Here is a 16,668-nt window from a genome sequence, read left to right as displayed (position 1 = left end):
ACAGTAAAATTCGGAGTCGGTGGTGTTATGGTGCGGTCGAGATTTTAATGGAGGTGTTTGCACACGTGGTTTTTTGCGTGGCACTATCACAGCATAGAGCTACATTGATGTTTTAAGCACCTTCTTGCTTCACCTGTTGAAGAGCGATGCGGAGGTCGTGATTGCAGCTTTCATCACGTACGAGCACATATTTATAATGCACGACCTGTGGTAGAGTGGTTACACGACAATAACATCCCTGTAATGGGATGTTTTGGAATGCCGACTTCGTACCAGGCCTCACCGACCGACATCGATACATCTCCTCAGTGCAGCACTCCCCAAGAAACCTTCCAGCACCTGACTGAATGTATGCCCGAGAGTGGAAGCTGTCATCAAGGCAAAGGGTGGGCCAACACCATATTGAATTCCAGCATTACCGATGGAGGGTGCCACGAACTTGTAAGTTATTTTCAGCCATGTGTCCAGATATTTTTGATCACATAGTGTAGTGAGTGGAGCTGTGGATACTAGAAAATAGCGTGCCAAAGGGGATGAAATCGGAACACTTCCGATATATTCTTCGGTCCGAGTTCATAGAAGGGTGACAACAGCATAAGAAACCAGAAACATTTGCACCCTGGTTGGGAATAATGCCTTGTCATGGAAACGGTTTTCTCGTTTTAACGAGGATCTCTCTGACATTAGTGACTCTCCGTGTTCAGTAATAGTGAAGGAGAATGTATTGTTGATGACTCAGGTCTATGTTACGAGTGTCTCTTGTGTTTATTAAACTTACTCATAAACGCTAGAACTTATGCACCAACCTAATAGTAGGGCTCGCACGAGTGCTGTGTACCGAAACAGCTTTGTAGAGAAATTATATTTCTCCGGAATCTGGCAAGTGAATCGAGTCTTGCAACTGCTTTACCCGTGACTGAGTTAATGCTATTATTCCATATATATGCGTTCACTGATTCCATTTGTGACTCGCCGATGGTGTAGTTACAGAATACTACCTTATCTCGTTTTGTAAAGTACACAATTTTACATTTCTGAACACTGTGTTCCCACATACCTCCAAGGAGCATGTCTCCACTTTGTTCTACATCTTTTAATGACCCGTCATCCAGAATAGCGTGCTATGTTCAGTGATATGCTTTTGGAAAGTTAAGAAATACTGAACTTCCCTGACTGCATCGATTGGTAGTTTTCTAGATGTCTTGTGTTGGGTTACTCATGACTGATGTTTTAGGAATCCATGGTGGCTGGTATGGAGGTCATTCTGTTAAAGTACCACGTTACGTGTGAGTTCAGAATATCTTCTAAGATTCTATAACAGGTGGACGATAGTTCTGTGTATTACATGTGTTACCCTTACCGTGGCCCGACTAATCTATGTTTTCTTTCAACTAATCGGCACATTTCTTCGGTCGACAATTCTACTGTACGTTACCGTTGGAATGGTGTAATGTACTATCATGCGCAAAAGCATCCGAACGACCTGAATTGTGATCAGCCTGATTTGCATGCAACCAACATAACGTAGCTGTCTAGCGGGTCCTCTAATCGCCTTGCGGTACAGTCGTTCGACTATACAAAATGGATACCACGAGAGACCACTAGACAACACTCTTCTTTAAGGCAATCAGTGCGATGCAACATCACACCATGATACTGCAAAAACTGGAAAAACACGTAATTACAGATGAGTTAGTCCCTAACGCTTGTACAGGTTACAATGATTTTCAAAAGCGTTCCCATCTCATTACAATCTGAAACAACTAACTATGGCATATAAACTGTGTAGCAATCCTTAAACAATGTAAATGTTTGCATGAATAAGATATTCTGAGACAATGTCTGGACTGATAAAAGTCTATGACAGTTCGAAGTATTTTTCCTCTGTATAAGGTTTTCCCGCATCTGCTAAATGTCCCTGTGACGGTTGGTTTTTGCTAAACTGGTCGTTAAAGGAAGTAGTTAAAGAAAACGCGATAAATAGCGGTAAATGCTCTATAGAAACCACAATATTAATGGAGTATAATCAGTAACGTCGCTGTACTAATTATTCATAAAGTACACTCCTGGAAATTGAAATAAGAACACCGTGAATTCATTGTCCCAGGAAGGGGAAACTTTATTGACACATTCCTGGGGTCAGATACATCACATGATCACACTGACAGAACCACAGGCACATAGACACAGGCAACAGAGCATGCACAATGTCGGCACTAGTACAGTGTATATCCACCTTTCGCAGCAATGCAGGCTGCTATTCTCCCATGGAGACGATCGTAGAGATGCTGGATGTAGTCCTGTGGAACGGTTTGCCATGCCATTTCCACCTGGCGCCTCAGTTGGACCAGCGTTCGTGCTGGACGTGCAGACCGCGTGAGACGACGCTTCATCCAGTCCCAAACATGCTCAATGGGGGACAGATCCGGAGATCTTGCTGGCCAGGGTAGTTGACTTACACCTTCTAGAGCACGTTGGGTGGCACGGGATACATGCGGACGTGCATTGTCCTGTTGGAACAGCAAGTTCCCTTGCCGGTCTAGGAATGGTAGAACGATGGGTTCGATGACGGTTTGGATGTACCGTGCACTATTCAGTGTCCCCTCGACGATCACCAGTGGTGTACGGCCAGTGTAGGAGATCGCTCCCCACACCATGATGCCGGGTGTTGGCCCTGTGTGCCTCGGTCGTATGCAGTCCTGATTGTGGCGCTCACCTGCACGGCGCCAAACACACATACGACCATCATTGGCACCAAGGCAGAAGCGACTCTCATCGCTGAAGACGACACGTCTCCATTCGTCCCTCCATTCACGCCTGTCGCGACACCACTGGAGGCGGGCTGCACGATGTTGGGGCGTGAGCGGAAGACGGCCTAACGGTGTGCGGGACCGTAGCCCAGCTTCATGGAGACGGTTGCGAATGGTCCTCGCCGATACCCCAGGAGCAACAGTGTCCCTAATTTGCTGGGAAGTGGCGATGCGGTCCCCAACGGCACTGCGTAGGATCCTACGGTCTTGGCGTGCATCCGTGCGTCGCTACGGTCCGGTACCAGGTCGACGGGCACGTGCACCTTCCGCCGACCACTGGCGACAACATCGATGTACTGTGGAGACCTCACGCCCCACGTGTTGAGCAATTCGGCGGTACGTCCACCCGGCCTCCCGCATGCCCACTATACGCCCTCGCTCAAAGTCCGCCAACTGCACATACGGTTCACGTCCACGCTGTCGCGGCATGCTACCAGTGTTAAAGACTGCGATGGAGCTCCGTATGCCACGGCAAACTGGCTGACACTGACGGCGGCGGTGCACAAATGCTGCGCAGCTAGCGCCATTCGACGGCCAACACCGCGGTTCCTGGTGTGTCCGCTGTGCCGTGCGTGTGATCATTGCTTGTACAGCCCTCTTGCAGTGTCCGGAGCAAGTATGGTGGGTCTGACACACCGGTGTCAATGTGTTCTCTTTTCCATTTCCAGGAGTGTATTATTTGCTCACATGTTTGAACTATAAATGACATGACGAAATTTTTTGTTCTGGATCTGGACAGAAACCCAGCAGACATAGCCACTACTAACTAAAATACCGTCCTCCTGAAGAATATCGTGCCAAATTCTGTCCAACTGGCGCGTTAGATCGTCAAAATCCAAAGCTGACTCGAGGATCCTGCCCATAATGCTACAAACCTTCTCAGTTTGGGAGAGATCGGGCGATCTTGCTGGCCAAGGAAGGGTTTGGCAAGCACGAAGCATGGCAGTAGAAACGTACACCGTGCGCAGGCGGACATTGTCTTAAAGTACCCCTTGTGGAATGGTGCACGCAGAAAACAAGAAGTTGGCCAGGTAGAAGTGAGCAATAGACGTGTATTGCTATAAGCAAGAAGAAAGCACGAACAAAAGAATATTGCTGTCCATGCATCAGCACGGTTTTAGAAAGCATCGCTACTCCGAAACGCAACTCGCCCTTTTTTCACATGATGTCTTGCGAACCATGGATGAAGGGTATCAGACGGATGCCATATTCCTTGACTTCCGGAAAGCGTTTGACTCGGTGCCCCACTGCCGACTCCTAAGGTAGGAGCATATGGGATTGGTTCCCAAATATGTGAGTGGTTCGAAGAGTTCTTAAGTAATAGAAGCCAGTACCTTATCCTCGATGGCGAGTGTTCATCGGAGGTGAGAGTATCATCTGGAGTGCCCCAGGGAAGTGTGGTAGGTCCGCTGTTGTTTTGTATCTACATAAATGATCTTTTGGATAGGGTGGATAGCAATGTGCGGCGGTTTGTTGATGATGCTGTGGTGTACGGGAAGGTGTCGTCGTTGAGTGACTGTAGGAGGATACAAGATGACTTGGACAGGAATTGTGATTGATGTAAAGAATGGCAGGTAACTCTAAATATAGATAAATGTAAATTAATGCAGATGAATAGGAAAAAGAATCCCGAAATGTTTGAATACTCCATTAGTAGTGTAGCGCTTGACACAGTCACGTCGATTAAATATTTGGGCGTTACATTGCAGAGCGATATGAAGTGGGACAAGCATGTAATGGCAGTTGTGGGGAAGGCGGATAGTTGTCTTCGGTTCAGTGGTAGAATTTTGGGAAGATGTGGTTCATCTGTAAAGGAGACCGCTTATAAAACATTAATACGACCTATTCTTGAGTACTGCTCGAGCGTTTGGGATCCCTATCAGGTCAGATTGAGGGAGGACATAGAAGCAGTGCAGAGGCGGGCTGCTAGATTTGTTACTGGTAGGTTTGATCATCACGCGAGTTTTACTGATATACTTCAGGAACACGGGTGGGAGTCTCTGGAGGAAAGGAGGCGTTCTTTTCGTGAATCGCTACTGAAGAAATTTAGAGAACCAGCATTTGAGGCTGGCCGCAGTACAGTTTTACTGCCGCCAACTTATATTTCGCGGAAAGACCACAAAGATAAGAGAGATTAGGGCTCGTACAGAGGCATATAGGAAGTCATTTTTCCCTCGTCCTGTTTGGGAGTGGAACAGGGAGAGAAGATGCTAGATTCTGTATGAAAAAAGAGAGAGACAGAGATCGTCCTGATCTAACACCAATAATTGTCAGTCGTTTAGTACAGTTCTGAAAGGTTACTCTGCAAGGACAGAATCGGTCGCAGTCACTACTATTGTCTTCCGGTAGCGGTGCATCGTAGAATAATCGTTTACTCAGAATCAGACTCGCCATCAGTTTCGGTGGCCGACTGATGGAGAGCTGCTGGCGGCGGACCTATGACGGCGTCCCTGGAGTATGGGTACCAGGTAGTGGCTGCCGTCACTTGGCTTCGCGGATGCGAATTAGTGCCGGCTGTGTCCGGAGGTAGTCGCGCCATAGCGTAAGGCGCAGTGAAGTCGCGTCCTTCTAGGCGGCAACCCGCAAGACAGTTCTGTGTGGCGCGTATGATGGTTCATCAGGCACCAGCCGTACGAGGTATATCTTGCTGAAATGTACACTATTGGCCATTAAAATTGCTACACCAAGAAGAAATGCAGATGATAAACGGCTATTCATTGGTCAAATATATTATACTAGAACTGAAATATGATTACATTTTCAAGCAAATTGGGTGCATAGATCCTGAGAAATCAGTAACCGGAACAACCCCCTCCGGCCGTAATAACGGCCTTGATACGCATGGGCGTTGAGTCAAACACAGCTTTGATGGCGTGTACAGGTACAGCTGTCCATGCAGCTTCGACACGATACCACAGTTCCTCAAGAGTAGTGGCTGGCGTATTGTGACGAGCCAGTTGCTCGGCCACCATTGACCAGACGATTTCAATTGGTGAGAGATCTGGAGAATGTGCTGGCCAGGGCAGCAGTCGAATATTTTCTCTATCCAGAAGGGCCTGTACAGGACCTGCAACATGCGGTCGTGCATTATCCTGCTGAAATGTGGGGTTTCGCAGGGACAGAATGAAGGGTAGATCAACGGGTCGTAACACATCTGAAATGTAGCGTGCAGTGTTCAAAGTGCCGGCAATGCGGTCAAGAGGTGACCGAGATGTGTAACCATTGGCACCTCACTCCATTACCCCGTGTTGTACGCCAGTATGGCGATGACGTATACACGCTTCCAATGTGCATTCACCGCGATGTCGCCAAATACGGATGCTACCATCATGATGCTGTAAACAGAACCTGTATTCATTCGAAAAAGTGACATTTTGCCATACTGCTGCAAACGTTGTCGAACTGTTCGTGCAAATGGATGTTGTCATGCAAACGTCCCCATCTGTTGACACAGGCATCGAGACGTGGCTGCACGATCCGTTACAGCCATTCGGATAAGACGCCTGTCATCTCGACTGTTAGTGATACGAGGCCGTTGGGATCCAGCACGGCGTTCCGTATTACCCTACTGAACCCACTGATTCCATATTCTGCTAACGGTCATTGGATCTCGACTAACGCGAGCAGCAATGTCGCGATACGATAAACCGCAATCGCGATTGGCTACAATCCGACCTTTCTCAAAGTCGGAAACGTGATGGTACGCATTTCTCTTCCTTACACGAGGCATCACAACAACGTTTCATCAGGCAACGCCGGTCTACTGCTGTTTGTGTATGAGAAATCGGTTGGAAACTTTCCTCATGCCAGTACGTTGTAGGTGTCACCACCGCCTCTGAAAAGCTAATCATTTACGTATCACAGCATCTTCTTCCTGTCGGTTAAATTTCGTGTCCGTAGTACGTCATCTTCGTGGTGTAGCAATTTTAATGGCCAGTAGTGTAATCCCAGGACGGCTTGCCATGAAGGGCAACAAAATGGGGCATAGAATGTCGTCGACATACCACTGTGCTAAAAGGCTGCCGCGAATGGCAACCAAATGGGTTGTTGTTGGTTGTTGTTTTTTGGGGAAGGAGACCAGACAGCGAGGTCATCGGTCTCATCGGATTAGGGAAGGATGGGGAAAGAAGTCGGCCGTGCCCTTTCAAAGGAACCATCCCGGCATTTGCTTGGAGCGATTTAGGGAAATCACGGAAAACCTAAATCTGGATGGCCGGACGCGGGATTGAACCGTCGTCCTCCCGAATGCGAGTCCAGTGTCTAACCACTACGCCACCTCGCTCGGTAACCAAATGGGTCCTGCTCTGAAAAGAAAAGCTGCCCAAGACCATCACTCCTGGCTGTCGGGCCATTTAACAGGCGACACTCAGGATGTTAACCCACCGTAGTCCGAGGCGTCTCGAGACAGTCTTAGGCTTGGAAACTCATTGACCAGATGCGTCCCACTTTGAACTGAGCGCCGCTGACCAGCAAAGAAGTGTCTGGAGACGCCCCAGAGAGTGATGGGATACGAAACTTACTTGCGCCTACCATATGGCCCGACGACCAGCAGCGATGGTCTGAGGTGCCATTTCTTTTCATAGCAGGATCCATCTGGTTGCCATCCGCGCCACTCGTACAGCACATTGGTGAATCGATGATATTCTCTGCTCCGATTTGTTGCTTTCCACGGCAAGCTATTCTGGGCGTACATTTCAGCAACGTATTGCCCGTCCGCACACGGCGAGAGCTTCTACACCTAGCCTTTGTGCTTTTCAAACTGTACCTTGGCCAGATACGTTGCCAGATCTCTCCCCAGTTCCGACATCTGGAACATTATGGTGGGAGCCCACCAACTAGCTCGGGATATCGACGCTCTAACACACCAATTGGACAGAAGTTGGAACGATATCCCTCAGGACATCCAACAAGTCTTCCTGATGCAATAATTCACCAACAGCCGTATGTATTGTAGAAATATATTTTATTTTATGAACTTCTATGTGCTACCAGTAACGGCATTATATTGATGCCATCTTCAGACCCCGCTCGTCATAGTCGTAAAATCTCTGTACACGGAAGGAGCCATATAACTGGATCCGTGAATCAATTCGTCCTGCAATAGCTCTTGGTGGCCAGCTGGACGAATTGATTCACCGATTCAGTTATATGGCTCCTTCCCTGTATAGTGATTTTACGACTATGACGAGTGGCGCCTGAAGATGGCATCAATATAATGCCGAGACTGGTAGCAGGTAGAAGTTCATAAAATAAAATAAATTTCTACAATACATACGGCTGTTGGTAAATTATTGCATCAAGAAGTTCATGACAGCCGTCGTCCCACGATCCATAATGGATCAACGAAGATTCAACAACTCTGGAAATCAATGCCAAGCTGAATAACTGCTTGCATAAGCGCTAGTGGTGGACCAACGCGTTAGTGGCTTCCTTAATTTCTGAAAATCTTTCTCTTGAATAAAGCACGCAATTTGTAATAATTTCTTTGATTGTAAATGAATCAAACGATTTCCGTCCGATTCGGATAATTCCTTCGCGGTGCATCCTTTCTTTTCTTTCTCTTGTTATCTTTGAGTGTGTAAGCAGCCCTCGGTGATGGCAGCCGCTTATGGTTTCTGCAACTGCTGCGGCTGAGCTGCTGGTTTCTGCAGTAACGACCAAAAAATAGTGACCTCTCTGCAGTATACTGCAGACACGCGCGAGTTCCAAGATGACAGATATCGTATTCACACGACTGCAGGTTTTCTTCTGATTTGACGAACACTTGGGCACCGTACTGCACTTTGACGGGTGCACTACATTACCCGATCTGAATCCCATAGAAAATGACTAGGTCTATTTTATGCAGCGGATGAAACCTAGCGGTCAACATCCCCACAATTCAGTGTATTCACGGGAGGCCATCATAGATTAAAGGTTTCTGCTGGTTATGGCATTCCTGAACAATCTTCTCGACTCTCACTTAATCTAGGCCATTATCTAGGTTAGAGGCGGTGACACACGGTATTAGCGTAACGTTGCCTGTGACTGTTTTGTCCGATACGCTAGTATGCAAGGAGGACTCCAACAGTGACGCTGCAACTGTTGTATCTCGCGGAGAAAACGTGAGCATAAGAGGGGTTAGGGTACGTACAGAGGAATATTGACTGTCAGTGTGAAAATATATTTTTACGTCATAAGCTGCCATTACTGTTTCCGTCTGCCTGTTGCATTTGCTTTTTTTTTTTTTTTTTTTTTTTTTTTGCAGGTAGTTCTTCTTATCAAACTTCTACGTACGATTGGAGTTGAGCTTTGGATGACTTTCTTTACGTGTAACGTAGTTTTAATTATTCAATAATTACACTACTGCCCATTAAAATTACTACACCAAGAAGAACTGCGGATGATAAACGGCTTTTCGTTGGACAAATATATTACACTAGAACTGACGTGTGATTACATTTTCACGCAATCTGGGTGCATAGATCCTGAGAAATCAGAACCCAGAATAACCACCTCTGGCCGTAATAACGGCCTTGATACGCCTGGGCATTGAGTCAAACAGAGCTTGGATGGCGCGTTTAGCTACAGCTGCCCATGCAGCTTCGACATGAAACCGCAGTTCATCAAGAGTAGTGACTGGCGTATTGTGACGAGCCAGTTCCTTCCGGCCACCATTAACCGGACATTTTCAGTTGGTGAGAGATCTGGTGAATGTGCTGGCCAGGGCAGCAGTCGAACATTTTCTGTGTCAAGAAACGCCCGTATAGTATCTGCAACATGCGGTCGTGCATTATCCTGCTGAATTGTAGGGTTTCGCAGGGATCGAATGAATGGTAGAGCCACAGGTCGTAACACATCTGAAATTTAGCGTCCACTGTTCAAAGTTCCGTAAATGCGAACGAGAGGTGACCGAGACACCAATGGCACCCAATACCATCACTCTGGGTTATAGCCCAGTATGGCGATGACGAATACACGCTTCCAATGTGCGTTCACCGCGATGTCGCCAAATGCGGATGCGACCTTTATGATGTAAACAGAGCCTGGATTCATCCGAAAAAGTGACGTTTTGCCATTCTTGCACCCAGGTTCGTCGTTGAGTACACCATCGCAGGCGCTCCTGTCTGTGATGCAGCGTCAAGAGCAACCGCAGCCATGGTCTCCGAGCTGACAGTCCATGCTGCTGCATACGTCGTCGAACTGTTCGTGCAGATGGTTGTTGTCTTGCAAACGTCCCCATATGTTGACTCAGGGATCGAGACGTGGCTGCACGATCCGTTACAGCCATGCTGATAAGATACCTATCATATCGACTGCTAGTGTTACGAGACCGTTGGGATCCAGCACGGCGTTACGTATTACCCTCCTGAACCCACAGATTCCATATCCTGCTAACAGTAATTGGATCTCCACCAACGCGAGCAGAAATGTTTTGATACGATAAACCGCAATCGCGATAGGCTACATTCCGACCTTTATAAAAGTCGGAAACGTGATGGTACGCATTTCTCCTCCTTACACGAGGCATCACAACAACGTTTCACCAGGTAACGCCGGTCAACTGCTGTTTGTGTATGAGAAATCGGTTGGAAACGTTCTTCATGTCAGCACGTTGTATGTGTCGCCACCGGCGCCAACCTTGTGTGAATGCTCTGAAAAGCTAATCATTTGCATATCACAGCATCTTCTTCCTGTCGGTTAAATTTCGCGTCTGTAACACGTCATCTTCGTGATGTAGAAATTTTAATGGCCAGTAGTGTAATTTGGTCAGCTCACAACTGTTCCCGAACCAATACAGTGATGGAATATCACATCAACCGCTAACACTGGTACAAAGTATCCTCTGACGCGGCCACTGCAGTGCGTTACGTTATGTATGAGAAGCGTTGTGTGAGAGCTGGGCATATGAAACGCACCAACTCGTAACCTGGGCTAGCATGCGGATGAAGCCGGCTTTCGGCTACTCACGGCCACTAACACTTTGCTTCAGAGGCTCACACCGCACTTGCGGAACAAGCGGTGACGCAGAGAGGTGCTGACGTCGTTGCTCTTGTGTTTCAGCTCGAGGCAACGCGGAGCGCTGCGCCCCCAACATCCGCTTCATGGACGACTGCAACCTCTGCATCTGCTCCGCCGACGGCATCAAGGCTCACTCGTCGTGCACGTTCGCGCAGTGCCCCGGCAAGCCACGTTAGTGTCACTAGCGACCCCCCCAAGCACCTCAGTGCCTGAACACGCCCTGTCGTTACCCGTATCATGTACCCCATAGTCACTAATGAACCACACGCAAGCACCTACAAGCATATAAACACAAAAGCAGATGTTCGTTATAAAAACAAAACGTATGCACAGTGCAAAAGTGAAGACGCTTAACATAAAAAAATCGGTAACTCGAACTAGTTATACGACCCCTACAAAATCATTTTATACATTTCCTTTCTTCTAAAACGAAACAATACTCGTTCAAGATTTCTACTACTGCGATATCATCCTCACACCTTGACTCGTTTTATAGTCACACCGAACAAAGAAAATAGTGGTTGCCACTGCTAACATTTTACTACTTTTCTTTGGTTGCTGCTAATGACAAAACTTGTGAGTTACCTTCCGACTTCAGTTATAAGTTTGTCGACATCATTGAATACTGTAACTGAATCTTTTGTGTTCTTCTGCTTTTTAAATGTTGGTGCTGTAATATACTTTTCAGATCAACATTTGAGTAATCACGCCGGTAACAAACCGCTATTTTGGTTACAATCAAAATAAATCTACTTAAAATATTTGAAGAAAAATGGAGGTCGAAAACGAAAATCTGTAGATAGCTTGGTTTTTATTACCCTATACCATTCACACAAATTAAAAATAGACATCATATTATAGCAATGTTTAAGAATAGTGCGTTCAAGCAAGGAAAAAAAGTTTGAGAACAGTTAAACTCAAAGATGCCTTGCTTGTTTGCTTCTAACCACTTAGTCTCAATGCGTTTCCACATCAGGACCTTAATACTGTGAAGAAATGTTGCACTTGGAAAACAAATATGTAGTGATTTCTTTTCTTTTTCAAATTCAGTTTGGTTTGAATGCTTAAAGGGAGGCATAAGAAATTTTCGTGAAGTTACATCGGGTCATTTCAAGTTTACTGTGCCTTCAGTAATTAATGAGCGAAAGATGTCGTCAAAGCCTTCGAAACAGGTTTCGCTGTTTTGCTAATAAAATTTCATCGTCTGAGAGACATTCACGTTTCTTTCCGTATGAACTGTTCAATAATCAAACTTCATCATCTTTCCATATGAACTGTTCAACAGGAAAGGACACTTCAGCCTGTTCCTTCAGGAGGTTATGATTGTGCAGGATTCTACTCCATTGGCAAACGTGCTACAGTACAGTTTGCCACAGTGTGGTAAGATGAAGATCGCAAAGACCTTTCAGTTATCTCAGTTTCTTTGAAGTGCTGCCCATACAGTCGCAAATCTAATTTTTGTCTCTATCATGATCCCATTTGTCTGCCAATTGGCGCGTTAGGCACTTTATTTTTCAAGTTCATAATCACAGTGGCAGTTTTCTTCTTGGTAATAACTATATCAAGGAACAGTATGCTGGTTCAGTAACACATTGATCAATGACATTTTCATTTTTATTGGTATTCTGAGCGTTATACATGGATACGCAGCATATGATAGTCATTTCTGAAAAAAGAACTTGTGAGAGACAATAAATGTTTCAAAAATTTATATTAGTTACATACAGGTCGCAAGGTCCTATTCTCGTGTCGTGTATAAGGATTCTCATTACTAATATTGTTTCTAAACTGACTTTTTAAGCCATCACAGAAAAATATTTACAAATACAGGTGTTACAGACCAAATTTCGACATTTCTGACATTGTTTTAGCCTTTCATCGACAAATTAATGTCTCTGCAGCATGACACAGTAAATACAACGTCCCTTCAAATCTAGGCACAGCTGCTACGACAGAGTATTCCTAATTTGAAGGCTCTTCATTGGACATCCATGAGATGTAGTCTGTTTAATGCAGCCACAGCAGTCTGTCAGCATCTGTATCTGTAGGTTTTACTAAGATCTTTTTTTATGCAACAAACCATCCCAAAGTGAAAACAGTTCGCTTTCAGTAAGAGTAGGTGAACATATAAGCCAGTTAAGGCAAATGTAGACTTTTTTTATTCTTTCAGGACGCAACATCATAATATGCAAGCAAATTTCAGTTCTCTCACACTCAAATACATGCAGTTCTCAGACGCCATACACATACATTTTCACTGACAGTAAAATATTTGAGCGCAATTTACACAAAATGTTCTTTCCGTCAGTGTTTAGATCCAACTATGTTCCAGACTATCTATGTATCATGAATTAATGATGAGCCACATTATTTTTCCATCAGGAGAAGATTTGGCTTTTACCAGGTAAATGGATCCGTTCACTCATTCTGAAAAGGAAGGCCATTGTTAAGTTCATTTAGCTTTTTGCACTTTGCTCAGTAACAGATAGAAACAATTTACAGCATAAAAACTATTACCAAATTGCGTTTAATCTGTAACTCTGTATTTCTACAATGTAATTCATATTTATACTTAAAATTTTTGCACAGCATTTACTTGCTTCAAACATCAATGCTATTGATATATTACTTCAGTTCCTCTCAAACGTTCCTCATAAGCGTTTCACTGTTTCTTAGTAGTGGAACACAAGAAAATATTCAGAGGTAATCAGTCCTCAGCAAAACTACTACACACAGCACTTTCCTTGGTATTATAAATTATTGCAAATGATAGCTTATGCCTGTGATAACACTAGCTTTAAAAGTGTGTAACAGCTGTTCAAAAAGTAATATTATATGTGTAAGTATGTTAAAATTGTGTGCTACATTGTAACAATCACTTCTGCACTTCCAATGAACTTTTATTACCTGATGATAAAATATTTAACAACATTTATAACATTAACCTATTTGTATAATTGTTTGATAACAGTTTTAACATGGAAAGAAATGTGGGGGCCAGTAAACTGCATGTGACTTCAACTCAATGCATGGTGCACGACTTAACACTATAACGTAATGGGTAAGAATAACATCACATTATTTGTGGTTGCCACTGTGTTGTCTGGTGCAAATTGCAGAACAGAAGGGCTCAAGTATCATAAAAACAGGACGATTATGTTATACTCTGCTCAATATAATGGCCAACTGGGAGCTTTAAATATAAACATATTTACAATAAAATCACTTAATATTGCTAACTATGTGTACAGATGACAATGTGTTGAAATAATGTAAAGTCTCTGAAAATACGTTTAGCTGTAAATAAAGAAGGTACCCACTGCTTTTTTGCATATCTGACTTACTTATTATTCTTACAGTATAAAGACTACACTGTCTACTAGCATTCTTCTGTGATGACTGTGAATTAAATTACATTCTGCTATAAACGTATTGCTGTAAAGAGAAAGTCTGTAAATTCTGAAATCATACGTAAAATAACTGCAATTTTTACCACTAAGTTTTAAGATACAATAAGTTATTGTACTATCACAAAAAATAGAAAAAGTTGTATTTTGTTGCTTGTGGTGTATCCTTGTAAAGTTATATTATATATAAATATAATATATAAAATGTATTAAATCACTTTGCTTAATCTGAACATTGAAGAATATGCTGCTGACCAAAACACAAATTGTAAAAATCTCAAATTTTTCCCTTCATCCTTGCCACACTAAGCCTCAGAATTGTATTACATGGGATGACATTCCACAGGCTACACACCATCTCCTGAATACATGTATTCATATGAGAAGATGTCTTTCCCAACCACAGAATTTGGAACTCTGAAAACCCTTAGACAAAAAGTACAAAGAGAAAAAAATAGGCATAATGTAGGCTGTCATAGGTAATACAGTGGTTCTCATGGATAAACAACAGTACAGTACCAAAACTTAAGAAATCATTAAATAAAATAAAATCACAAAACTGTCAGACCAGAAACAGATTGTACTGAAGATACTAAAGACTGCCTAATGCTCTGAAACTCAGGAGCATTCTGAAAGTATACAATGTAAGTACACCTATGAGGCCAGACATAAATCACAGAAAAATCCTCACATTTACCCTCACACAACAATATAAACCATGAACAGACAGAACAGTGAAAAAGATGAAGCTAATAAACCATGTAAAAGACACAAACACACACACAATATATATAGGGGAAGGCGGGGCAAGTTAGAGTGCTGCCATCTGTGGATAGCTACGTCAACATCATCAATACACAGGTCCCAGTGTGTTGACATTGGTGACCCTTAGTTTCGCGGCGGTTACTGTGAGCTTTGCAAGGTACGTATAATTGTTATACTGATATGAAATTTTTTACACCTTTCGAGGTCCTAAAACATGTGTCTCGTGAACATTTGTCCAGACTGTATATATAGCACTGAATAGTACGTCTTATTAACATTAAACTGCTGTATCAGTAGTCAATGTTCACTAAATAGTATTCATGTAGGCGTAACATAACCTGACAGCATGGTAGGGGGCAAGACGGGGTGGGGCAAGATGGGGAGCTTCCCCGTCTTGCCCCTACTATTTGTCCAATCATTATGTTCTTATCGTCTCATGTTTTGACGTCGCTGCGGGTTTTGAGCACGTACATTATACGTTGAATACAATTGTAAATAGACTGGTATTCGTTATTCCAACGTTTCCTAATTAACTACAAAGTATGCCTTAGGCTATATGGCGAATAAAAATACACAAAACGTGCTAAGTCAGTATTCTTGCTATGCTTTAACGACTGACTATTGGAAATATGGTACTTACTAGATAATATAGATTACCAGGAATGATCTGACTCAATAGTACATTCCACGTGTTTTATTTCAGATGGTTCGCAAGTATCGGCGACAAGCGTCTAGGCAAGATTGGTCATTGGAGTCAATGGAAGGCGCTGTAAATGCTGTTATAGAAGGTCATATGGGTTCTTTCAGGGCTGCTCGTCGGTACAACATGCCACAGACAACGATTGAACGACATGCGGCAAAGAAACGTGCTAATCCTGGCTATACAGTTGTGAAAAGGTTAGGACCAATCACTAGTATGTTTACCCCAGAAAAAGAGGCGGAACTTAAAGACTACTTAACACAGATGGAAGGACAGTATTTTGGCCTAACACTTAAAGAACTTTGCCAACTTGCTTTTCAGCTAGGTGAACGAAACAACATCAAACATCCATCTAATACTGCAGCCAAATCTGCTGGAAGAGATTGGTTAAATGGGTTTCTTGCACGATATCCTGCCTTAACAATACGAAAACCAGAGGCCACATTAATCGCACGAGCAATTGAGTTTAATCGAGTTGCTGTAGATCGGTTTTTCGATCTGTTAGAAAGTCAATTAGACACATTCAAGTTTACGGGAGACAAAATTTTCAATTGCGATGAGATTGGTTTAACAGTCATTCCAAAACGTCACACAAAGGTGGTTGCTTTGAAAGGGCGCAGACAGGTGGGAGCAGTTACTTCAGCAGAAAGAAGCCAGACTGTGAGTGCAGAAATCTGTGTTTCAGCGTCGGGTTGCTACGTACCACCTACGTTAATTTATCCTCGAAAACGAATACAACAAGCGTTTGAGACTGGCCTGCCCCCTGGTGCCTGAGCAGAAGTCCAAGAAACTGGTTGGATGACGAAAGAACTGTTTTTGACTTGGTTTAAGAAGTTTATTGTATTTACTGGAGCGTCAAAGGAAAGACCAATGGTTGTCATATTGGACGGCCACAAAACGCACACCAAGAATTTAGAACTGATAGATATGGCCCGCGAAAATGGGGTTGTCTTGTTGTGTTTGCCACCACACTGCTCACACCGTT

General features: G+C 44.0%; 1 protein-coding gene across 1 annotated transcript in view; it reads left to right on the top strand.

Annotated features, from left to right (window-relative positions):
- LOC124545936 (pacifastin-like protease inhibitor cvp4) overlaps positions 1 to 14,432 on the top strand; it is a 118,906-nt gene extending 104,474 nt beyond the window's left edge. Inside the window, exon 3 of the mRNA XM_047124897.1 lies at positions 10,854 to 14,432. Coding sequence (XP_046980853.1) covers positions 10,854 to 10,987 — 134 coding nt within the window. The 3' untranslated portion in view covers positions 10,988 to 14,432. The remainder of the gene's footprint in view (positions 1 to 10,853) is intronic.
- The last annotated feature ends 2,236 nt before the right edge of the window (positions 14,433 to 16,668 follow it).

The sequence above is a fragment of the Schistocerca americana genome, chromosome 8 (assembly GCF_021461395.2).
Source record: "Schistocerca americana isolate TAMUIC-IGC-003095 chromosome 8, iqSchAmer2.1, whole genome shotgun sequence".
NCBI lineage: Eukaryota > Metazoa > Arthropoda > Insecta > Orthoptera > Acrididae > Schistocerca > Schistocerca americana.
Note: the sequence above shows the minus strand (reverse complement) of the source record. Positions and strands in the feature narration are given on the sequence as shown.